At 27.9% G+C, this 22,770-nt stretch overlaps 5 protein-coding genes across 8 annotated transcripts; 4 read left to right on the top strand and 1 right to left on the bottom strand.

Moving 5' to 3' along the window:
• Positions 1-141: 141 nt before the first annotated feature.
• LOC127289643 (mediator of RNA polymerase II transcription subunit 28-like) lies at positions 142-5,014 on the top strand. The gene is made up of 4 exons (XM_051317717.1): positions 142-449; positions 596-938; positions 1,010-1,176; positions 4,503-5,014. The coding sequence occupies exons 1-4, from the start codon at positions 390-392 to the stop codon at positions 4,704-4,706; spliced, it is 774 nt and encodes a 257-aa protein (XP_051173674.1). The 5' UTR covers positions 142-389; the 3' UTR covers positions 4,707-5,014.
• A 519-nt stretch (positions 5,015-5,533) lies between these two features.
• LOC127289641 (E3 ubiquitin-protein ligase COP1-like) lies at positions 5,534-12,619 on the bottom strand. Of its 2 annotated transcripts, XM_051317713.1 has the most exons (8): positions 12,482-12,619; positions 11,571-11,695; positions 7,371-7,531; positions 7,113-7,287; positions 6,729-7,047; positions 6,365-6,633; positions 6,113-6,291; positions 5,534-6,050 (listed from the first exon to the last, which is right to left on the bottom strand). In XM_051317713.1, the coding sequence occupies exons 1-8, from the start codon at positions 12,563-12,565 to the stop codon at positions 5,821-5,823; spliced, it is 1,542 nt and encodes a 513-aa protein (XP_051173670.1). In that variant the 5' UTR covers positions 12,566-12,619; the 3' UTR covers positions 5,534-5,820. The 2 variants fall into 2 exon arrangements, with proteins under 2 accessions (XP_051173670.1, XP_051173669.1); XM_051317712.1 differs by lacking the exons at positions 5,534-6,050; positions 6,113-6,291; positions 6,365-6,633; ... (1 more) ...; positions 7,113-7,287; positions 7,371-7,531 and adding an exon at positions 8,182-10,736 and having other exon boundaries at positions 12,482-12,504.
• Positions 12,620-13,072: 453 nt separating this feature from the next.
• LOC127289644 (U1 small nuclear ribonucleoprotein A) lies at positions 13,073-14,868 on the top strand. 2 transcript variants are annotated; one of them, XM_051317719.1, is made up of 3 exons: positions 13,073-13,196; positions 13,682-13,936; positions 14,397-14,868. In XM_051317719.1, the coding sequence occupies exons 2-3, from the start codon at positions 13,700-13,702 to the stop codon at positions 14,856-14,858; spliced, it is 699 nt and encodes a 232-aa protein (XP_051173676.1). In that variant the 5' UTR covers positions 13,073-13,196; positions 13,682-13,699; the 3' UTR covers positions 14,859-14,868. The 2 variants fall into 2 exon arrangements, with proteins under 2 accessions (XP_051173676.1, XP_051173675.1); XM_051317718.1 differs by having other exon boundaries at positions 13,127-13,294.
• Positions 14,869-15,546: 678 nt separating this feature from the next.
• On the top strand, positions 15,547-17,770 carry LOC127289642 (serine/threonine-protein kinase nekl-2-like). 2 transcript variants are annotated; one of them, XM_051317714.1, is made up of 6 exons: positions 15,547-15,750; positions 15,809-15,899; positions 15,968-16,135; positions 16,257-16,417; positions 16,535-16,679; positions 16,829-17,770. In XM_051317714.1, the coding sequence occupies exons 1-6, from the start codon at positions 15,692-15,694 to the stop codon at positions 17,111-17,113; spliced, it is 909 nt and encodes a 302-aa protein (XP_051173671.1). In that variant the 5' UTR covers positions 15,547-15,691; the 3' UTR covers positions 17,114-17,770. The 2 variants fall into 2 exon arrangements, with proteins under 2 accessions (XP_051173671.1, XP_051173672.1); XM_051317715.1 differs by lacking the exon at positions 15,547-15,750 and having other exon boundaries at positions 15,951-16,135.
• Positions 17,771-17,883: 113 nt separating this feature from the next.
• Positions 17,884-22,488, top strand: LOC127289640 (MAM and LDL-receptor class A domain-containing protein 1-like). The gene is made up of 11 exons (XM_051317711.1): positions 17,884-18,675; positions 18,747-18,987; positions 19,058-19,255; positions 19,330-19,696; positions 19,768-19,944; positions 20,027-20,453; positions 20,527-20,871; positions 20,954-21,175; positions 21,244-21,632; positions 21,710-21,875; positions 21,962-22,488. The coding sequence occupies exons 1-11, from the start codon at positions 18,507-18,509 to the stop codon at positions 22,000-22,002; spliced, it is 2,742 nt and encodes a 913-aa protein (XP_051173668.1). The 5' UTR covers positions 17,884-18,506; the 3' UTR covers positions 22,003-22,488.
• Positions 22,489-22,770: the final 282 nt, after the last annotated feature.

Raw genomic sequence — 22,770 nt, 5'->3', positions numbered from 1 at the left:
TAATTATTTCCAGTTGAACTATTAATAAAATAATAACGAGAATGAAAAATTTGGTAATATTAATAATATTATTATCAAATAAATTACTGAGGATTTTATATAAAAATCTCGAGGTGCCAGAACTTACAGTACGGCACTGTTAGTTTAGGATTTCAAAATGGCGATTCACGCCAAATTATTGACGGGTCCATTTAAAACAATTGAAAATATGTAATATTTTTAATTAAATCTTGAAAAAAAGAGTGTCAAATGAGTGCGTGGCCAAGTTTAATTTACCAAAGACTATATTAGAAATTATTATTTTTATAAAATATATAGATTTATATTTATAGTGATTTTCATTTAGTGTAACGAATATTTATGTATGCACAAACGCACTTACGAATAGAATGGCTACATCTGCGAATGGGAACGGCAATTTGGTCGATGAATTCGAAGAAGCGTTTCAGGTAATTAAAAAGAGTATTTAATTTATAGTATTCTAATTTTTATTTATATTAATAGAAAAAAATAATTTTTTTTGAGGTTATGACACAGCCTATGAATAATCAATATTTTTTAGTTACTGCAGTACATTACTTTATTTTATTTATAGCAATGTTTACACATGTTAACAAAAGATGAAGGGCTTGGAAACAACTGCGCTTGTAGTTTGTCGATGGATAAAGATGAAGCTAAAGGAGAAGTGGAACAAGTTACCTTAAGATTCATAGATTTGGCTCGGCAGGTGGAAGCTTTCTTTTTACAAAGAAGATTTCTTTTATCTGCCCTTAAACCTGAGCTTATTATTAAAGAAGATATCGCTGATCTTCGAATGGAACTTGTGAGAAAAGAAGAATTAATAAAGAGACACTATGATAAAATTGCAGTTTGGCAAAATCTCCTTGCCGATTTACAAGGCTGGGCAAAATCTCCAGTTCAAGGTCCAGCACCAAATGGTAATTTTTATTTTACCCTCGTTACTTGCATTTTTATTGTAATTTAATTATTATTCTTTTATTTTTCAAAGGTCTCGCCAATGGGACGTCTAGTGTTCAAGGTCAACAGGGAGGAAATGGCAGTGGAGCACCAACAATGCAACAACAACAATTACTTCAACATCAACAACAGTTGCAACAACAGCAATTACAGCAACTTCAGCAGCATCAAATGCAGCAACAACAACTTCATCAACAGGTATTTAAGTAACAACGTTAAAAAAAAAAAAAAAGCATTGAGGCACGAAAGTAGACGCAAAAATGATAAGTGCATAAATACTTGATCAACGGCATGTTGCGAATTGAAGGTTCTATCAAACGATTTGAGACAAAGGTCAAATATTGCATAGGCAATAGCATTTTTTTATTATGATTCGTTAAACATGACTTTTGACATTAGAATCAAAAAGAAACTTTTTTAACATTAATTATTCCTGAAAATGAAAAGTAAAAAATTTCAGAACTTATCTGAATAATTCAATTTGACATTGAACTTTTAAAATTCATAAATATAATTATTTTTTTAAATAGACTTATTCTTTAGGAAAGTTAGGAAAATTAAGTAATTAATTGATATTAACTGAAAAAATTATTATTTTATTTTTATTTTACTTAAAAATGCAGGGCTCGGAGTTTTTGAAATTTGAGTATAATTTTTTTATTTAAAATTAGAAAGGAGATAATAATTTTTTTTTATTTTTCGTGTTATTATTTGTTATCCTATATTGTTAGAATAGAATATTTTATTCATTAGTAATTTATTTAAATAAATATTTACGTGAATCTCGCTTACAATGAAATGCAATTTTAAAAAAATTAAATTATTAATTGGTAATTCCAATTTTAATCATTGGATATCCAAATGAAAACAAAAAAAAAATTAGGGATTTAAAATCATCTAGATAATAAAAGTAACGATCTTCAAAACGGAAATTTATAATTATGTTGTTTTTCATAGTTTCTAAAAATTATGTTAGATATTAAATCAAATTAATCAAATTATAATATAGATATAATTGTTTTTATTTAAGAATTGAGTTCTGAAAATTGTTACAGAAAATTATAAAAATATTATTTATGTTAAATGAAATATTTAACAGAAAGATCCAAGTGCACATCATCACATCATGCAGTTCTTGTATTTCACATTATCACATAATCATGTTTTGTATCTCGATTGCAACGGAGATTTACTTGCATTAGCAAGTATAATTTCATTAATTTGTACTTAAGCGCATGTGAGAATCCGAGAGTGAGTGCATATCGTTAAGACTTTTAATTTAATTTAATATTTATTTATCTATATATAAATATATATATATAAAATTTAGGGTTTTTGTATTACAGTATAAATTTTTTTTTCAATCAAGATTAGTGCCTTATCGCGAAAAAGAAATCGTTGTATTATTGAAAAGTAAATAAGTGCACTTATTTTCATTTTGGCAATCTTGGATTGTGAATAAGAAAAAACTTGCACCTGATATTAATTTGATGGAGAGATTGCTTTTCATATTGAAAAGATGAAGCTAATTAGAATTTAGATTCGAAAATATAGTGCCAAAATAAAACTCGAAACGTGTACAAATGCTTAGCCAAAAAAAAAAAAAAAAAAAGAAATTAATTAAGAAGAAAAAAGGATAAAATGAATCAGACAATAAGGAACTTGATGCAAATCTTGAGCAACGATAAATGATCTGATAATATAATACTCGCATTTTATTTTAATATAAGGTCGATTTTTTATGTTATTTGGTACGTGGGTTCGTTGGTGTTACACATTTTTATATCCTTGTTTTTTTTTTTTTTTACTTGTTATCATCAACGAAGCCTGGATTTTCAAGCATAAAAAACTGCTTCCTTGAGAATTATTGTTATGTCGCTTTGCTTATTTTTCATCTAAATGAAAAGATGATCACATTTTTCCTACCTTTGCTTCATCTTCTTTTTACTTCTTCTTCTTCTTCTTCTTCTTCTACTTCTTCTTCTATAAGACAATTTTTCAATTGTCTCTCTTCATCTTGACGCTTTTTTTTGTTAGTTTTTTTAGGATATATTTGCTTGCTTCAATGCCTGAAAATCCTGGCTCTCATTATTTTATTATCTATTATATATTATCTTCTGTATATTTGCAGAGATATTTGTTCGAAATGTTATCCCCTTATATGTGTACGTCCATGTGAAAAGGGCCCATTTCTCAAAAATTTGATAATATATTGAGAAAAATAATATTAATCCTGGGGAGAAATTGAAAGAATTTAATAAAGTGGGTCCTTTTCTCTAAAATAGTGGTGCAATTGTAGAGGGTTAAATTAATTAATTATATGTATTTTAATATTTTCCTATCCTTAACTACTCCTTGTTTAGCAAAAAAAAAAAAAAAAAAAAAAAAAACATGAAATTACATATTTTTATTAGATGGAAAACTAATTTGATTTTTTTCCAGAAAACAAAAATTTCAAATTTTGACAAAAAGGGCGCTTTTCACGTGGACGCACACATAATTATTATTATATGGAATTCAATTACAAAACGACATACGTATTTTGCATGTCGAACGTGTGCATGCACTTTACATTTGCATAAAGAAATTTATTAATTAAAAGTTATTTAATTAAAAAAAAAATTAATTACTTTTCAACATAATTGAAAGGAAAGTTAAATAATAATTAATTAACTTTGAATTAATGAAAAAAATTATATTCTATTTAAAAAAAAATTCTTTTTGCAAATGTCTATTCGTATATAATTATTCGAAAGTATAAGTAGGTGTCCCTTTTGTCATCCAGAGGTTTTTTTAATAATAAAAAAAAGAAGCTTATATCCAATGAAAATAATATGTTTGTGGATAAAAGTTTAAAAACTTCTACTTAAGTTGTCATTATGGTGCGAGTAGATAACTGTAGAATAAAACTCTGTTCACGGTGAACCATTGTGGCTTTCTTTCATTTATATCGCCTTCCTGACACCTTATTCCTAATTCCTGTAGCTTTGTAATTCGCCAAAAGGGTATTTTGCTATTCATCTATTCGATCAAAGTTTATGCATGCTTGTATAATTCTCTTTGGATTTTTCACAATTTTCGGTTATGGTGAACAATTTCCACAATGGGAATTGATTTTGGTGCAAAAGTTGATTCTAATTTATTTTAATTTTTTTCAAATAAAGACGAACATTCATTTTCATTTTTTTTTTTGTTCAAAGATTTAATTAAATATTAGTTTAGGAATGTCGTGTATATAAAACGGTTCAAGAGTTTTTTTTACTAAATAATTTAATTATTTATTAATTTATTATGCAATTAATAATTTAATTATTCATTAATTTATTATTTAATTAATAATTTAATAAAAATTGAAAAAATTTGTGTTTACTGTTGGTGTTAAAAATTCGAATTGAAATTTTCAAATTCTCGAATGAATTTGAGAAAAAAAATAATAATAATTTGTTTTTGAGGAATTTTTTATGGAAAACGAAGATTAAAAGTAAGTGTATAAGATTGTAGAGCTTAGATTTAAATTTTTTTAGGTACAACAAGGACCCGGAGCACCACCTCCACCAGGTATGCAAGGAGTTGGCGTTCCCGTTGGTCAACAGGGGATGTTTATGAGCCAGGGTGGCCGAGCTGCTGGTTTTCCAGTTGGAGGTGTTGGAAGCGGTTCTTTGCCAAGTCATTTAGCATTCCTTGAGAAAACGACGAGCAATATAGGGATGCCGGAAAGGCGGAGTTGACGCGGAAGGGGGAGGGGGCGAGGCCGAGGTCGTGGAAGAGGTCGGGGGAGAGGTAGAGGCGCCGGTGGAAATCTGCCGCCTCCACCACCCCTTCTTGACCCTTCCGATCCTTCATCTTATGTCGCTGCTGCGACCTCCGTTGCAGCGCCCCTTCCCTCACAGCAGCAACAACCACCACCTTGCTCTTAATCTTTTTTTTTTCCATCGTAGAAGACTCCCTTATCCTTCTCACTGTCTTCCTCCTAAAAAAAAAACAAACAAACAAATTACTCTATTTCTTTTTTTTCCCACACACACACACACACACATTAACTCAACAGTACAAATTCCAATCAAAAACTTGAAAAAGACTGAAAGTGCCTTATTTTTGATAAGGAACACAGACCAATATTAGAATAATTTTAATAGTCATATTTAGTTCTAAGTTATTAATTTTAGTTCTTTAGCAAATTATGTATAATTTTTTTTTATAATTTTCGGTACTTTCAGGGCTTTTTTTGTTGAAAATTGTCATTTTTGTCTTCACGATGGAAATTTAAAGAGCAAGAGTGGTAAATATCTGGGTAATCTGGATAGCTTCTTCGATTTTGATTAAAGCAGCAATTATTGTATGTGTATATAAGTCTATGTAAATTACTCCTACTGCGAAATATTTTTAAGTTCCTCAAAATATACTTAGATTAGGTTTTTGATTAGCTATTTGTCAGTTTGTTTGAAACCGCGGTTTCTTTCAGGCATTAAGAATTTCTATTTACGTAATTATTAATATTACTCTATTTATCATAATATTCTTTATCTTCATAATTTTAATTGAAATAAAATGACAATTATATAAAGAATATAACTGATAATTTATTACCAACAAAAGGTACATGGTGAGTTGTTTATAAACATGATTCATGGTAAAACTCCAAAAACTAATTTTTAACTTTTTAGTTTCAAGATTTGTTTCTTAATGTATGTTAAAAGAATTAAAATGTTTTAAAATATAATTTTTTGAAAAAGGATTTCACTATTTTTGATTTAGACTTGATGTAACTATGTAATTTAAAAATTATAAATTGAAACTGTAAAAAAAGTGTAAAAATTGTGTGATCAAAGCTGTCCTAGAAATTTATTTGGAGACTTGTTGCAAGAAAGTTATCAGAGTACGAGTTGGACGTCCAGACATGCCACTAGGAATATAAGGATGTCCATAGTCATTGGCACTCATCACTCCAGCAATATCGAGATGCATCCAGGGCATTTTGTTATCCACAAATTCTTTCAAGAATGCAGCAGCAACGCAAGATCCTCCTTTGCCACCCTTGGCAAGATTATTTAAATCTGCTGTTTTTTCTACCTCTGAAAAATAATAATTCATGTATTTTTTTGTTTTAAAAATTAATTTTTTTTTAATTACTTACTTGCTATTTTATCTGTGAAAAATTTCCAAAGAGGTAATCTCCATGCTCTATCCCCGCTAAGAGTTCCACAATTTCTCAATGTTTCAAATAACTCGGTATTATTTGTAAAAACTCCAGTTGCTGCTGATGCCAAAGCTATTTGAACTGCACCAGTCAAAGTTGCAACATCCACAATGAATCTATAAAAGAATATAAATTATTTAAAAAATTTTTAAAGTAAAAAAAAAAAAAATCATACAAAAAAGGAAATACTTTGGATTGAATTCGTGAGCGTAACACAGTGCGTCAGCAAGAATAAGTCGACCCTCAGCATCTGTGTTGTCAACAATAATTGTTTTTCCATTCATGGCAACAACTAAATCTCCCGGTTTGGTAGCGTGACCCGATGGCAAGTTTTCTGTTAAGGGAATTAAACCAATGATATTTTTCTCGATTTTTAATTCAGCTGCAGCTTTTATGGCTGATACAACGCAAGCCGCACCTGCCATGTCTGCTCTCATTTCAGACATTAATGCGCCAGGCTAAAAAAATTTAACATATATTACTACAAATTTAAAAAATGACTATTTTTTTTTTAAATTAAAAAAAAATATTTTTTTACTCTTTCTGTAATTACCTTGAGAGAAATTCCACCAGAATCAAAGGTAACTCCCTTACCAACGAAAACAATGGGAGAATCGGAACTTCCTTTATATGAAATTTCAAGGAACTTTGGTTCCTCACAACTTCCTCGTGACACACTCAAAAATGAGCCCATTCCTTTTTTTTCTGCCCATGCTTTGTCATGAATTTGAACGGAAATTCCAACACTTTGAAGAACTTTTGATACTTCCTCCGAAAATATCGTAGGAGTCATTAAATTCGCTGGTGTATCGGATAGTTTTCTTGCCCAATTTTGAGCTTCCGCTTTTATCTGACCTATTTTCCATTCTTTCCTTCAGAAAAAAAAAGAAAATTAATTAAAATAGAAAAAAAAAATAAAAAATTAAACAATACTTACTCTCCTTCGTTGCCATAGAGAGAAACTTTCGGTAATGTTTTTCTTTTGTCTTTAGCCTTGTATTCTTGGAAAATCCATGTCGAAATTATTGAACCTTCAGCAGCGGCTTCTGCATCTCCAAATGTTTCTATACTAATGTCCTGAACTTCCGCCGCTTCTAAAGCTCGGCAACCAGCTAAAAATAAAATTTTCTTTATTAAAAAGAACAAAATTTAAAAATCTTGTGAATGAATATCACAAATATAAAAAAAAAATTACCAGCAGCCGCAGCGCGAATATTCTCCTTTCCTTCATGAATTTCCTCAAGATCGTTAACACCAGCATTTTGTTTTCCAAGACCAACAACGGCAACAGCGGCAAAAGAATCATCAAGACCCCAAAAAATTCTTGTTTGTGCTTTTCTAATTTGTGGACCAGCTCTAAAAGAAAGTAATTATTTCAATTAGATATAAAATAAAAATTTAATTTCTCTCAATAAAATCCAGGTAATTTTTATAAAATAAAAATTAATTCTATTAGGTCTTGAAATAAATTAAAATTTTCATTTAACACTGAATCACGAATTTATTATTTATACATACAATGAAGTCTAATGCTTCTGGACATTGACCAAATACATAATCTGCGCATTTAAAATACAATCTAAAAATATACTATTTTTTAAATTTATCTTAGAATTCATTTATCTCTTTTTTTAATATTTTATTTTGTTTTAAGAGTATTTTTATTAATTAACGTTTTTTTAAAAATTGAAATTAAAAATGAAAAAAAGAGATTATTTGGAACATATTTACATATATATTTTTCTAGATGACAACTGTTCAGTTGGAATTCTGAAAAGTTGAACGATCAAAATTTCTTGAATTTAATAACTTTTTTTTTCTATTTTGTAGTATAAGTCTATACTTTGATTGAAATTACAGAGATTATTTTACACGTATATTTCATTTTGAAATTGATATTTGCAGTTTGAAGTTGATTTATTAATTTCCTAATACAATCTCTTTTCAGTTAAAATACCTAAATCCAACAACTTAACTTCATTACAGTTCAGTCTGTTTTCTTTAAAAAAAAAAAAATAATAAAAATTACAACAATGTAACGAATCAAACGAATGATACATTCATTATCTACGTATCTTTAAAGTGTAAAGAACATTTTTCTGCGATTATTATCATTAATTTTCATTTTTTTATTCTAGATTGTACTGTAAGAATTATTTTGATACAATCGCAGAAAACGAGTAAAAACTATTAATTTTCATTTTAAGTCTCTTGCACAAGTCATAAAGCATTATATCATTATCAATAAATTGAATGATAAATTGTTTTTGTGCTTCGTGACTTATAATTAATGAATTTTCCACATTCATTTCGATTAAAATTATTATTATTATTGGACAAATTATAATCTTAACATTTTGTCGTTGTTTATCACATTGTGGACTTTTATTTATTAAAATTAGGCTTTAACTTTTAATTAAGTAAGGCCTTATTCATTGGCTTTAAATTCAATAAGATTCTAAAGCATCAGTACATATTTTTTTTACCAAAAAAAAAGGAATTTAAAATAATGTTCATAAATTCTATATAAATAAGGAGTTTTCATTTTAGACTAATTCTAAAATTTTAATCAATCCCTGTGAATTGGCAGCAACAATGACATTAGAATTTTGTCGCCAACATACTGCAGAAACAAATTCATTGAGATCCTCTTCTCTCCTCTCTTGAAATTCTAAAAGACTTCTCGCTGGTCCAAATTTGTACGATAAAAGCTGCTTTGATAGTCTTTTGTAATAAACATAAACGGCATTGTTTTCCGAACCGCTGACAATGTAATCTCCATCGGTCGCTAAACCAACAAAATTCTTTTCATTCACATGGCCAACAAACGATCTCAAATAATGCGGATTATTTATATTCCACATTTTTAATTGTGAATCTGTGCTCGCCGAAACAATTTCTTCTTTATTTAGAAATTTCACATACGACACAGCCTTTCGATGTCCTTTAAATACACAAAGTGCCTCCTTCATGTTCCTTAAATCATAATAATGTACACAATGATCAGCCGATCCAAATGCCAAATGATGAGAACTTTGTGGATTAAATTTGACACAACAAACATTGGCTTTTGCATCCAACGATGCAAATGAATAATCCATATTTAATGACCAAAGTTTTACACGCGCATCATCTGAACCCGAAGCAATTAATCGACTATCCATATTATTAAAATCCACTGACCAACATCTTTTTTCATGTTCGTGAAAAACTTTTGTCTTCTGTCCAGCCTCTGCATCCCAAACGGCAACAATTCCCTCATAATCAGACGAGGCTAATTTATTCTTATGATAAGAATTCCAAGAGATACAGGAAATTTTCGAATCCGATACCATTTGAACACAAGGATAATGAATATCAACCGTGTCTCGAATCACGGCACCATAATCAAAAATTTTTATTCTCTTCGTCACGCCCGCAATTGCAAAAAATTCATTATCCTTATCAAATTCAATACTCGAAACAATTGTTGGATTATTAAAAATTTCCCATGAATAATTTAAAGTTGCCAAAGGTCTTAAAGAATTGTATCTTGAGAATTTTACCAAATTCTCACGAAAAATATCAAGACCCGAACTTGTTTGCGACAATGGATCTTGACTTGGTGTTTTTCCTTGATTAAATAAATGTTCCTTTGCTCTTGTATCAAAGTAACATTGAACAAAATCATCAAAATGTGCATGCATTCTTTTACGACGAATTGCCAATGATGAACTCATGGTCTCACCATCGTTTGGTTTCACCATATTTGAATCAATATTATTTATTATATTTATCATTTCTTTTCTCATATCTGATATTTGTTCCGAATCATTGGCACTTGGAGCCTTAAGATTTTCAACACGTGGACATTTCATTTGTACATCACGAAGAATATTTTCCACAATTTCCATATCTTTTTTAATGAGGGCAATCTCGTTATGTAATTGACGACCGCGCTCTTCTTTTTGTTGAAGGACATTTTGTAAAAATTCATGAAGAAGTTTATTTTGTGCTGCACACGATTCTGCCTCAAGTAATTGTTTCCTTTGTGTAAGAACTTCCAACATTACATTAACATCGGGTAATGTGAGATTTGCACTTTCTGTAGCAACAAAATCTCGTAGTCCATCATTAGGCGGTACAATTTCAATACCAGATTTTACTTTTCCTTCGGAAAAATTTAATTCCGCAACTTTTTTAATACGAGTTTTGTACTTGGAGACTAATTCATTTAAAAGAAAATTTGGAAATATATCCTGTTGTCCTAAAATATCACTACACTTAGGACACCTGCCATTAATTTCAAGGGATTTTGTTATACATCGATAGCAAAATGTGTGACCACAACGAGTTATATGTGCTTCGAATATCAATTCAAAGCAAATTGGACAAAGAAAATCGTTGTTTTTATCCTCAATTGTTCCGCCGATTCCATGGAGAACGGTTCCTCCACTACTTCCAGCTTCTCCAGTTGCCATTTTTATTTTATTTTTTTCGATAATTAAACGCTTTTTTAAAATTAAAAGTTCATTTGCCAGCAAATAGAATTTTTTTTCACGATTTCTCCGCTTAGTTCCTCCTGAAACAATCAAAATAATGCCAGTGAGCTTCAAAAGACTCTCTCTCTTTCTCTTGGGAATATTATTCAAAAAAATATAATAAATTTTTGACAAAAAAAAAAAAAAAAATTATACTAAAGAGAAAAAAATATAAAGATGATGTAGAAAAAAACTATATGGAACAATAAGATTTAAGAAAAAGCTCAGGCAGCATTATGACAATTGTTTCAGGCTGAAAATGTGAATCGATCAGATTTTTTTTCGAAAAAAAAAAGAAATTATAAACGTGTAAAAGGATTCGTTAATTCAGAGGGCAATAGTAGTTTCTTAACTATTAAAGGAGTATTTGAGAAAAATAACTAATAGAAAACAGACAAATAAGACAAAAATAAAGGTTAGTAGACTCATGATCTGAAAGAAAATTAATTGTAGATAATGAATAAACAAATGGAAATTAAAAATTACTAACAAAATATTATCTGCATGTCTAAAAAATTTCTTTTATCACAATCAATAAAATTAATATATCTAATCTTACAATCTAGTAATCAAATTTTTATCATTGTTTTTTTTTGTGATTTTAACTAAAAATGAAGAAATCATGTATAAAACACACTTAAAATATATTCCTGAAACAATCGTTATTTTAAAAAATGTTTTTTAAAATTAAACATTTGTATACAAAAAAAAGAGAAATTAAAAAATCAATATAAAATATGAATTATTTTATAAAAATTTACCAAACAACTAAATATAAATTCTGTTTATTAACAAATAAACTTTTTTTTGCAGATATCAAATTGAGCAAGCAACATTGAATTGAATGCTAATGTAATAGAAAGTGAAAGACTTACAACTTAATTTGTTTGAGTAGCTTTCCATCACAAATTTCATTGTATTTACTTGCTGTTGGTGTTAAATTAATCTTTTCATTTTCGTCTTTTTTTTCTGTTTCATAAATTCCGAGCACTAACCCTTTCTGTTGAAGAAAAGAAACATTAATTAATTATAAAATAAACATTTTTTTTTTTAAATAATCCGAATTCATAGTGATTATGCAAAAAAATTATTTTTAAAATTAATCTCTAATATTTAGAATTTTTCATTATACCTAATGAATTTATTAATGAACATTTGTCGTAACAGATGGTTTGACGTTGAAAATACTTTTCAAAGTCAAATCTTAATAAAAGCAAAATAAAATCATCATAATATTACATCAAGTTAACGATTTTATTAAAAGTGACCCACTATTTGGATGATACACAGAACTATACATATATGTATATCAACACATTCAATGTCGAAAATTTAATTGTTTTGATTTATCTTCGTTTTTCACTTTGAATGTATGAATATTTAGAATTTACATTTTAATTTTAATATATACATAAAATATCCAAAAGAACTGAAAAGAAACATTTCATAGACAAAAAAAGATAATTTAAAAATTAAAGCGAATCAAAAATTCAAAAATTTTGTCAATCGACATTATTAATTATCAAACTTTGTTTAATTATTGCATGGGTGTAAAGTGTATTCAAACCAGATGTTACTCGGCATATTGTTATTAAATTATTTATATTCATCAGCAGTCTTTTAATGTTATTTCAAATTTCTATATAACAGCACCCTGATACCACTCCGAAAAAAACAGCCTGCTGTTATAAATGAACCGCGCAAAGATTATTATAGAGAAAATTCTCAGAGTATATTATTATAAATAACAAAAAGAAATGAATGATTATTGTAAAGCAAACATTACCTTCATGGTTGAACAGCTTGAGAAAAAACGTATCAGCGAATTTCCGTAATGCAATCCCTTTCCCCTGATAAGATACAATGCCATAATAAAAGAGTAGAAATAAAGTGAGAGCTTTTCTATTTAGTTACTTCATTGGCGTAGTCATTGGGAATTTTCCAAAAAATTTAAAATTTCCTCCGTAGATTATAAACACCAATTCTAATTGGTTATAAAATAGCGGGCTTTTTGAAATATTCAATTAAAAATAGTTTATTTGTTAAAAAATTAAATTTAAGGTACTTTTTTTATATCTTAAATTAAAATTAAATTTCTTTTCTTAAAAATGTTTAAAATAATTTTAATTTATATTCAAATTTGTTAAATTTTATACATATGTAGACAAATTTTACCAATCAGAAAAGAGAGTTTCACTAGTGTTACAAGTATTTCAAAATGTCCCTAGATAATACATTAAATTTGTATTATATTTTTTAAAAGATATTTTTGCATTTTGTAAAAAATAGTAAACTTTTTAAATTATTACCAAAGTTTTTATTTGAAGAATAAATAATTTCAGAAGATAAAAATTAATTTAATGTTTTTTTAAAGGAAAATTTAGAAAACTAACGATTCTACGACTTTGTTACTATTGGTAGACCTGCTTGTCGGCAATCGTGATTGTTCGTTGTTGCATCTTTGATTCTAACCTAAAAAATAACGCCGACTTGTATTTTATGTAAGTTTATTCTGTTTATTGTATAATTTTTAATATTATTTATACAAATTAAGAAAATTTATTAAAAACAAGGAAATTTTAATAACTTCTTAAGGAGGGTAAGTGAAAATTTATTTCATAATTATTTTATTTAAATAAATTGACAATTTACTTATGCACCTGATCATTATATTTATTATTAACGCATGTAAAAAAAGATTCTGTTTACATTTTTACATTGCGATAAATAATTTAATATATTTACAAATTGTTTAATTTTTTATTTATGTTTATTTATTATTTGGTTTATTAAAAAAGAAATAGAATTTTGGTTTACTGATCAATTATTTTTTTCATTTGTTTATTTACTAAGAATAGAACAATATTAAATTTTATTTAAGTAATAAAATCTTTTAATATCCTTCATTATTATGTTTTGAGTTTAAATTTAAATATTTTATTAAGAAATCTATTTTACTTAATAGAGGTTATGTATTTGATTACAGTAAATATAGAAGATCACAATGGATATCAGGCCAAATAATACAATTTATATCAATAATTTGAATGAGAAAATTAAGAAAGAAGAATTGAAAAAGTCTTTATATGCAATATTTAGTCAATTTGGACAAATTTTGGACATTGTAGCACTTAAAACTTTAAAAATGCGAGGTCAGGCTTTTGTTATATTCAAAGAAATTGCTAGCTCAACAAACGCTTTAAGATCTATGCAAGGTTTTCCATTTTATGACAAACCAATGGTAAGTAAACTTTTTATTTCTTTTTGCTTCTTCATAGAAGAGTTTTGCAGTTCGAATTATGTAAAGTTTTGATTGTTACGAAGAATATTTAATTTAATTCGAATAGTATTATAAAATAAACAATTTTTGGGGAATGGATCATAAATAATGTACTTTTAATACTTTTTGTATGATTATAATGTGGATGGAAAATGTTCATAAACATTTTGATTTTTATATATTTTGGGGCATTGAGTTTACAACTCATCAAAATGTACAAAAGAAAAATTTAATATTAAAATTACTTGAAAAAGAGGTCAAGTTCCGAGGCCGTTTCACTTCAGCAAATTACAAATATTCTCCTATTGTAATGTAAATTTTTGATCAGTTTCTCCCTTGCGTTGTGGAATTAAAATTTTTAAATACATTATTAGCAATTTTTTTTGTTGAATTTATTGTTAATTCGTAATTAATTTTATAGAGAATACAATATTCGAAACAAGATAGTGATATGATTGCAAAAATGAAAGGCACATTTGCTGAGCGACCAAAAAAACCAAAACGTATTTTACCAGCGGCCGAAGAAGAGGCAAAACGAGCCAAAAAACGTGCCAAGGATCAATCGAAACATTCACAACAAGTTGGTTTCAATACCGCTGGTGTTCCTCAACATATTGGTTTGGCAAATGCTGCAGTTCCCGAACAACCACCAAATCAAATTCTCTTCTTAACGAACTTACCAGATGAGACGAGCGAAATGATGTTGTCCATGTTGTTTAATCAATTCCCTGGCTTTAAAGAAGTCCGATTGGTTCCCAATCGACACGACATTGCCTTCGTTGAATTTGAAAATGAAGTACAATCTGGAGCCGCGAAAGATGCACTTCAAGGCTTCAAAATCACACCTTCTCACGCAATGAAAATTTCTTTTGCCAAAAAATAATTTCTCATATTTTCTGTCTTTAAAAAAAAAAAAAACATTCTTGCTAAAAAAAATTTCTTTAATTAAATCAAGTATTATGTATATACTAAAAATCAAATTTTTGATTCTGGTATTTTACTAATTTTTATTTAAAATGGAGAATTATATTAATAATTAATTATTAATATCAATTTACGATTAATATTAATAAAAAAATTATACATTTTCTTTAAAAAAAAAAAAAAAGATAATACACTTTTGTATATCTTTTCAAGAATAAAATATTAGAATTGCTAATTTCCCATCTCTGGTAAAAATATCAGAATTGTTGCTGTACAATATTCTAATTTCAAAAATATTAGGAATTACAGTACGTATTTATATTTTTCGATCAATAGTAAGATCGAAAAAAAAGAATGTTGGCTGCCTTTTAAAGTAATAAGATTTCCGGATATCTCAATTTTTTGTGATTAAGAGTAAGTTATAATTTTCTACACTTCAACAGAATAAACAATAATAAAAAAGAAAAATAAAATGAAAATATTCATTTTGCCTACCAAATCAAGTTTTCTATGGAATACAATATATTATTTTTGCATGTAAAAATAATTTAACTTTTTGTCGTTTAATTATTTGTTAATTATTATTTTTTCGCTTTTAGAATAAATTTTGATTTTAGGGAATTTAATTTCCTGTCGAATTATTAACGATCTATCATTTAAAGACGAAGGACAAACATTAATGGCTGACCTAGAAATTGTAAACACTTGTCAGTCTTTCCGTTTATAGTTTTGTTTTCTATTTGATTTTAATTTTTCTTATTTTATGACAAATTTTATAATTTATATTTTTAAATGAAAATGAATTCCGACGATTATAATTTTGAAAGTGTATTAGGTAGCGGAACATTTGGGTAAGTTGTCAAGAAAGATCTTGACGAAAGAAATTTTTAATTTTGTTTATTTCTACAGAACGGTACATTTAGTACGAAGAAAAAGTGACTGGAAACCATTTGTTATTAAAGAGCAAAAATTAAGCGCCACGAATTTTTTGAGTTTTAAGGTATTTGTTTTATTAATTTTGTGATAGAATTTAGATTTTTTTTTATAATAGAAATTTGTTATTCAAAGATGGCTTTAATAGAAGTTGATTCCATTCGGAAACTGAGGCATCCTAATATTGTTTCTTATCGTGGAGCTTGGCTGGAAGGTAAACGAAGTTTTATTTTGATGGAATTTGCAAGACATGGAACTTTAAAGGATTTATTGGAGAAACGACAAATGCCTTTAAAAGAAGAGGTAATTGTACAAATAAAATAAAATTTAAATAAAAGAAAACTAGTTATATAATTTTATAAAACTATTTTTAGTTTCTCCGATAATTCCAAATTGTAGACACCCTGATTAATATTTGTTTCAGGATGCTGTTTATTTATTTACTCAGGTAGTTTTAGGAGTCAATCATATTCATTCGAAAAATATTTTACACAGAGATTTAAAACCAGAAAATATTATGCTCACTGGGCGAAATGCGGATGTTGTTAAAATTGTTGATTTCGGACTTTCAAAAAATAATCAAGAGTAAATTTTTCTTATTTTTAATTCTCTTTAAATAAAAATATTTATTCTATTTCAAGATATTTAAATAATTTTTGTTTTCAAATTATTTAAAAAAAAATGTATTATATTTTATTTTAGAAGTATCTTAAGTCATGCAGGAACTTTTTTTTACATGGCACCGGAAATGTTGCAAGGCCAGGTTTATGATTTAAAATGCGATATTTGGAGTATGGGTGTCGTATTATATGAAATGGTGACAAAAACACTTCCTTTTCCTGCTACGGTATAATAATTCTTTTTACAATGTGTCTTAAACTGAAAATTAAATCTATATATCTATATTTAAATTATTTAGAAAAAAAAAATTTTATTTTACATTATTTAATTTGAAATTTTATTTTTTATAATATTTATTATGCATTATTTTTTCAGACACTTCCGGAATTAATAAAAATGGTGATGCTCGAAAAGCCAAAACCTTTTTCAATAGGCCTAAGTGAAAATTTGATTAGTATGATTTCAAAAATGTTAAGAAAAAAAGCAATTCTACGTCCATCGACAGAGCTACTTATTTCATCACCGTGTTTGAAGAATATTGTTGTAAAAATTTACCTCAACGTCGGTCGTTGCCATCCTAATTTAAAAGATGAGCTTACACCGAAAGTATTTTTAAACTTTTTAAAACCTAAATCTGCTACTATCACAAAAAAAGTTTAATATTGCATTAATTTAATTGCATAATTTGTAAAAGAGCTTGAAGACGAAATTTAACTCTTTTTTTTACTCATTTTAAAACTTTTTAATAGCTTCTAAGACTTATAAATTGTTTAAAAATTTTTTTTTAAATTTCATATGCTGGTCATTGTGACAAATTATTTATTATGTTTTTTTAATGAAAATTTTACAATATTTTTCATTAGAAAAATTACAAATATTTTAATCTACTAATAATTTTATTTAAGAGTCATTATTTGAATTCTATTTTTTTACCTAATTTACGAGACTATTATATCTCTGTTTTTATTATATTTGGACATTATTATATTAGAAATCTAATGACATGGACTCTTTTATATGTTTTCAACAAAAAAAAAAAAAATAATAAATATGAAATTCTAAGTCACGCAAGGGAAAAGAACAAATTTAGTTCAACTATTGTTAAAACGCATATTACACTCGGAAAAATCGAAGAATGATTATATGTATATCTCCCTCTGACACAACATGTGTCCGTTGATGGTTCGGAGAAAACAAAGGTTTTCAAATCGTACAATGATATCGGTTCTAAGGGACCGATAAACATCGCATAGAATTCAGAATCATAGAATTTGTTTTTATATGCCGGGTGAATAAAAATTCATTTAATTGTGTCAATTTTCATTTATTCATTTTATTTTTTTCATTTTGTTTGTTTAAATTTTTATAATAATTTTACTTAATTATTTTATTATTTTTTTAAAGTCATATTAAAATTGTCTAACCCGAATAATTGCAACCTTCATCATCTGAAATATAATTTTTTTTTTTTATTAAAAATAATAAATTTAAAAATTTGTTTCTATTTAATTTTTAATTTACTTTTTCTATTTTTGGATTTGATTAAATTTAAATTTTCTAAATGCTTTGCCTCATTCGATACTGTCCGATGAACGGTTATCGAACTTCAACACTCCGAGGACTAGGAGCGTGACGACCGGAAGTAAAGACCGGAACAACAGAGGACCCATTTCGTTTAGTCTTATTCAACGTGTTCTAACTCTGACAATCATTCAGTTCACACTTTGAAAGCGTTGTGGTCGTGTTAAACCATTTATCGATTGAATTCCCCTTGCTCATTTTTTTTCAAGTCAAAAAGTTTTCAAAATTAAAAAAAAAATTAGACAAGTGTGTTTAATATATATATTTATAAATAATTGTGATTGTTTTTAAAAAATAAAATATAAAAAACGTATTTTTTTTATAGCTAAAATAATGTGGACTTCAAATTTTTATATTTTTCTCTTTATTATCAAGTGAAAATAGTAGTTGAATAATTTTTTTTTGCAATGCAGATTTTTGAAATAGAATAAAAAAAAAAAAAATTGTTTTATGGATATTGAGTGTCGATATAATGAAAAACTCAGAATGTGTTTGTTTTTTATTTCTGTTTTTTGTTCTGGGTACCGGAGCCATCAATTGGTACCCAAAATCTTTGAAATCAATGTTTGGAGAACAAATCGACTTGGTTGGGGCTGACAATGTTTCGCTTGCACAAAATCAAAGTGAATCTATATTAATCGGTAATTTTAATTATTAAAAATTTAAATTTGTTTTTTTTTTTAAATTCTATAGTTAAAATTTTTTTTTACAGACGGAATAGGTTCTCCAAATCCAATGGATTTGGGTGTTCACATTCTTCGTCCAGAAGCTCGCAGTGATACTGGAGAACATGATCGAGAACCATTTGATGAAGTGGAAAATATTGAACCCAGACAATGGGCAGACAAAACAGAGGGTTTTCCAACGAGTGCAACAACAATAAGAGGTTTTTTCCCATCAGGAAGAACTACGAGTCCGACAACTCTTGCTCAAAGAAATCCTTCCTCTCAAGGGTAATTAATTAATTATTTAATTAATATAATTAATTAATAATTAATTAATAATTAATTAATTTTTAAATAGAAATCCAGTGATTACTGCACCTCCTCCGACAGCATCAGTTGATGAAGTATTTTGTGATTTTGGTCCTCTACCAGTGCAATCGCTTTGTGAATGGCAAGATGGAAATGGAGCCTTGCCATGGACCACGGGAACTGGTCTAAGTACCAATTGGTTAGGAGGTCCACCAATTGATTCAACTGCTGGATCCATGGAAGGAGGGTGAGAATTATAAAAATATATTTTCTATCATTTGGTATAATTAAATAAAAAAAATATTTATGAAATTGTTTTAGATATGCCTTTTTAGAAACCTCTCATGTGCCACCTAAGGATAAAAAATCAAGAAGTCACGGTGGTCTTTTGCACAGTCTTCAATTAGGAAGTACAGGAGTTTTTGGAACTTGTTTTATGTTCAAATATGCGATAAATGGTTTAAGTTCCGCTGGTCTTAGAATACTTTTACACATGGGAGTTGATGAATATTCAATAAAAAAAGAAAGAGCCGATGAGATACCAATTGAAAATACAACTGTGACCACTACATTTACAAATAAACCTTTTGATAGTGGAGACGAAAGAGTTCTCTGGCATGCACAATATTATACTCTTGGAGTTTGGCAGCAGGCTCAAATTCTCTACACTTATCCTGAATTACATTCGGTATTTAAAAAAAAAAAATCTCATTTTCTTATTTTTTTCTATAAAAAATGTAATTTTTCCCCTTTTTTCAGCTCGTTATCGAAGGTGTGCCTGTAGATTCTGCTGATCCTTCTAGACTTTATCGAGGATATATTGCAATAGACGATATCGATCTTCAACCAGGTTCCTCATGTGTTGGATTTTGTAATTTTGCAGGTGGATTCTGTGACTGGACCAATGATGCTGAAGATGATTTTGATTGGATAATTGTAAGTCAATTTTGTTTTCCTTTATTTGGATCTTCATGTTTTATATTATAAAGATTTATATTAAAAATGAAAAAATTCTTAGAGCAGAGGAAGCAATGATCCAACGACAGGACCTGCAATGGATAGTTCCAGCGATCGAGCAACAGCTGGTGGTTATGCTTATATTGATTCTCGATATCCTCGACGACCTGGAGACGTAGCAAGACTTATGAGTATCAGTTTTCCTGGAACGGGACCTGAATCTCCAATGTGTATGCATTTTTGGTTTCACATGTTTGGCTCAGGAATTGGAAATTTGAAAGTTCATCTTCGTCATTTTCGTAATTTGGACGCTCAAGTACAAGAGATTTGGGCACTCAGTGGAAATGCTGGCAATGCATGGTTTAAATCGGAAGTCACTATTAGTTCCCTTGATGATTTTCAACTCATCTTCGAGGCTTCTGTGGGAAACACTGGAATGGGAGATATTGCAATTGACGAAATTACTTTCACTCCTGGCGTTTGTCCGAGTTAGAAATTTTATATATTTCTTTTTTAAATTTATTTTCTTCGTCTTTTTATTAATATTTTTTGTATTTACAGCAATGCCACAAGTTGCGGCTCCTATTCCAAGAGATTGTACATTTGAGATTGATGAATGCGATTGGGTAAACTCGAGAGATCCTGATCGTGTGGAATGGGAAAGAATATCAATTTCAACGTTGAGTCCACGAAATCAGAGAAAACCTTATAGCAATGGACATACTGTGAGTCGTCGAAATGAATATTTTTTGGGTTTAGCACGCTCGAGAGGAGGATTAAGAAATATTGGAGGAGGAACTGCACAATTAATGAGTCGTGAATTCAAAGGCTCTGATGATCCACTTTGCGTTACTTTTTGGTATTTTATGTTTGAATCATTTATCGACTCAACTGGTCCAAGTTTAGGTAAATCTTTAAATTAGAAATTCAAAAATTCTCTCTTCTTAATATTTTGTATGAAACGAGAAATATTTGATTTTTTTTAAAGGCGTTCTGCGTGTTTTGGTGCAAAGTCTCGGAGAGAGTTCCTCAGATGCAAATCCAATTTGGCAACTTTATAATAATCAAGGACCAACTTGGAGTTTTGCGCAGGCAAGTGTCAATGAAAGAAAAGATTTTAATATAATTTTCGAAGGAACTTGGGGACCGAATAGAGCAAGTGGAAGCATTGCCATTGACGATGTCGCTTTTTACACTGGAAATTGCACTGGTAATTAATATAAATTAATAATTTAGTAATGAAAATACAAAATTAATTTTTTTTTAAAATTATTTTAGTGAGACCAATTAGTGCAATCGCAAAGGCAGAGGATTGTAGTTTTGAGAAAGGTTTATGTGGATGGGAAAATAAAACGTCTGCTGTAAATGATCGAACTGTGACATGGCAAAGAGCTTTTTTAACACACAGACCAGCACAATTATTGGATAAAACATTTGGTGCAACGGGAGATTTTGTTTTCTTCGATATTTTTACCACTAATCAAAAATCAGCAAAAGTTCAACTTTTATCGCCAATAATTAATAATTCCCCTGACGAAACTGCATTGTGTTTTACATTTTGGTTTGCGGCATTTGGTGTTGAGGAATCAACATCTTTGAGAATTATTAAAGTTTCAGTAGATGGAGAAAAAAGCAGTGACGATGATGAGAATCAGGATAAAGAATTGGTAAGGTTTAAATTTTTTTTCAAATAATAAATAAGTTTCATAAAATAATAATGACTTTTTATTGGAATTTTATGTAGCTTTGGCAATTGACGGCAAAAGGATTTAATAATATTAGACCGTCTTGGGTAGCTGCTCAATTTGCAATAGAGGCTCGAGCACCTTATCGTCTTATTTTAGAAGGAACCGCTAGTAATGGAGGCTTTGCCATTGATGACATCAAATTTCAACCTGAATCTTGCATGAGTAAGAAATTTTATTTTTAAAGTAGAAAAATTTTACTTAATGTACGTATATTACTGATATAATAATTAATTTCTGATTATTTTTAGCACGACCAGCAAAAGCTCAACCAGCAGCTATCGCAGCTTAAATAAGAATAATTTTAATTAGTTTAAACTGATTTATTAAATAACCAGTGAAAAGACTGTGTGTGATATTTAAATTAAAACTAGTAAATAATTATTAGCCTTAAGAGAATTAAAATGAGTAATTAAATTAACAATTTAAATTAGCATTAAAATAAGTTTTTTTTTAAAGTAGCTTAAATGTGGTACTGTACCCATAAAGAAAAAGAGTAAGAAAAAAATCATTACACATTTTTAACAGCGAATTTTTCTGTTAGAAATTTTATTCTAATTTTTTGTACGCATTTAGATATTATTAATTTAATAGCAACATCGAATTAAAAATTTGTTAGTATAACTTTTTAACTATGTTTTATACTTACATTATTACGTAAAATAAATAAAATATCATCGGTTCGGTTAATTTTGGAAAAATGCAATCATTTAATATATTTATGAATAGATAAGAATTAAATAAATAATTTTACTTAATTCTAATATATTTATGAATAGATTGGAAATGAAATAACATAATTTGTCCAAATGGTGAGCAATATATTCTAAGAATAAATTAAAATAATTTTGTTTACATATTTTATAAGATCATATTCTACCTATGTAAACAAGTTTATAACAAGTCCGAAGGATATTGTAAGTCGTTTTTTAATAAACCGATATAAAAACTGAAAAATAATTGTAATTTTATTTATTTTAAAGTTTTTTTTTAATAATAATAAAATATAATTTTAATAAAAATAAATAATTTAAAATAATTGTAATTTATAATAAAAATA

The sequence above is a fragment of the Leptopilina boulardi genome, unplaced genomic scaffold (genome assembly GCF_019393585.1).
Source record: "Leptopilina boulardi isolate dan_hultmark-lab unplaced genomic scaffold, ZJU_Lbou_2.1 LbouV2_48, whole genome shotgun sequence".
Classification (NCBI taxonomy): Eukaryota; Metazoa; Arthropoda; class Insecta; order Hymenoptera; family Figitidae; genus Leptopilina; species Leptopilina boulardi.
This window is presented reverse-complemented; position numbering and strand designations above follow the sequence as displayed.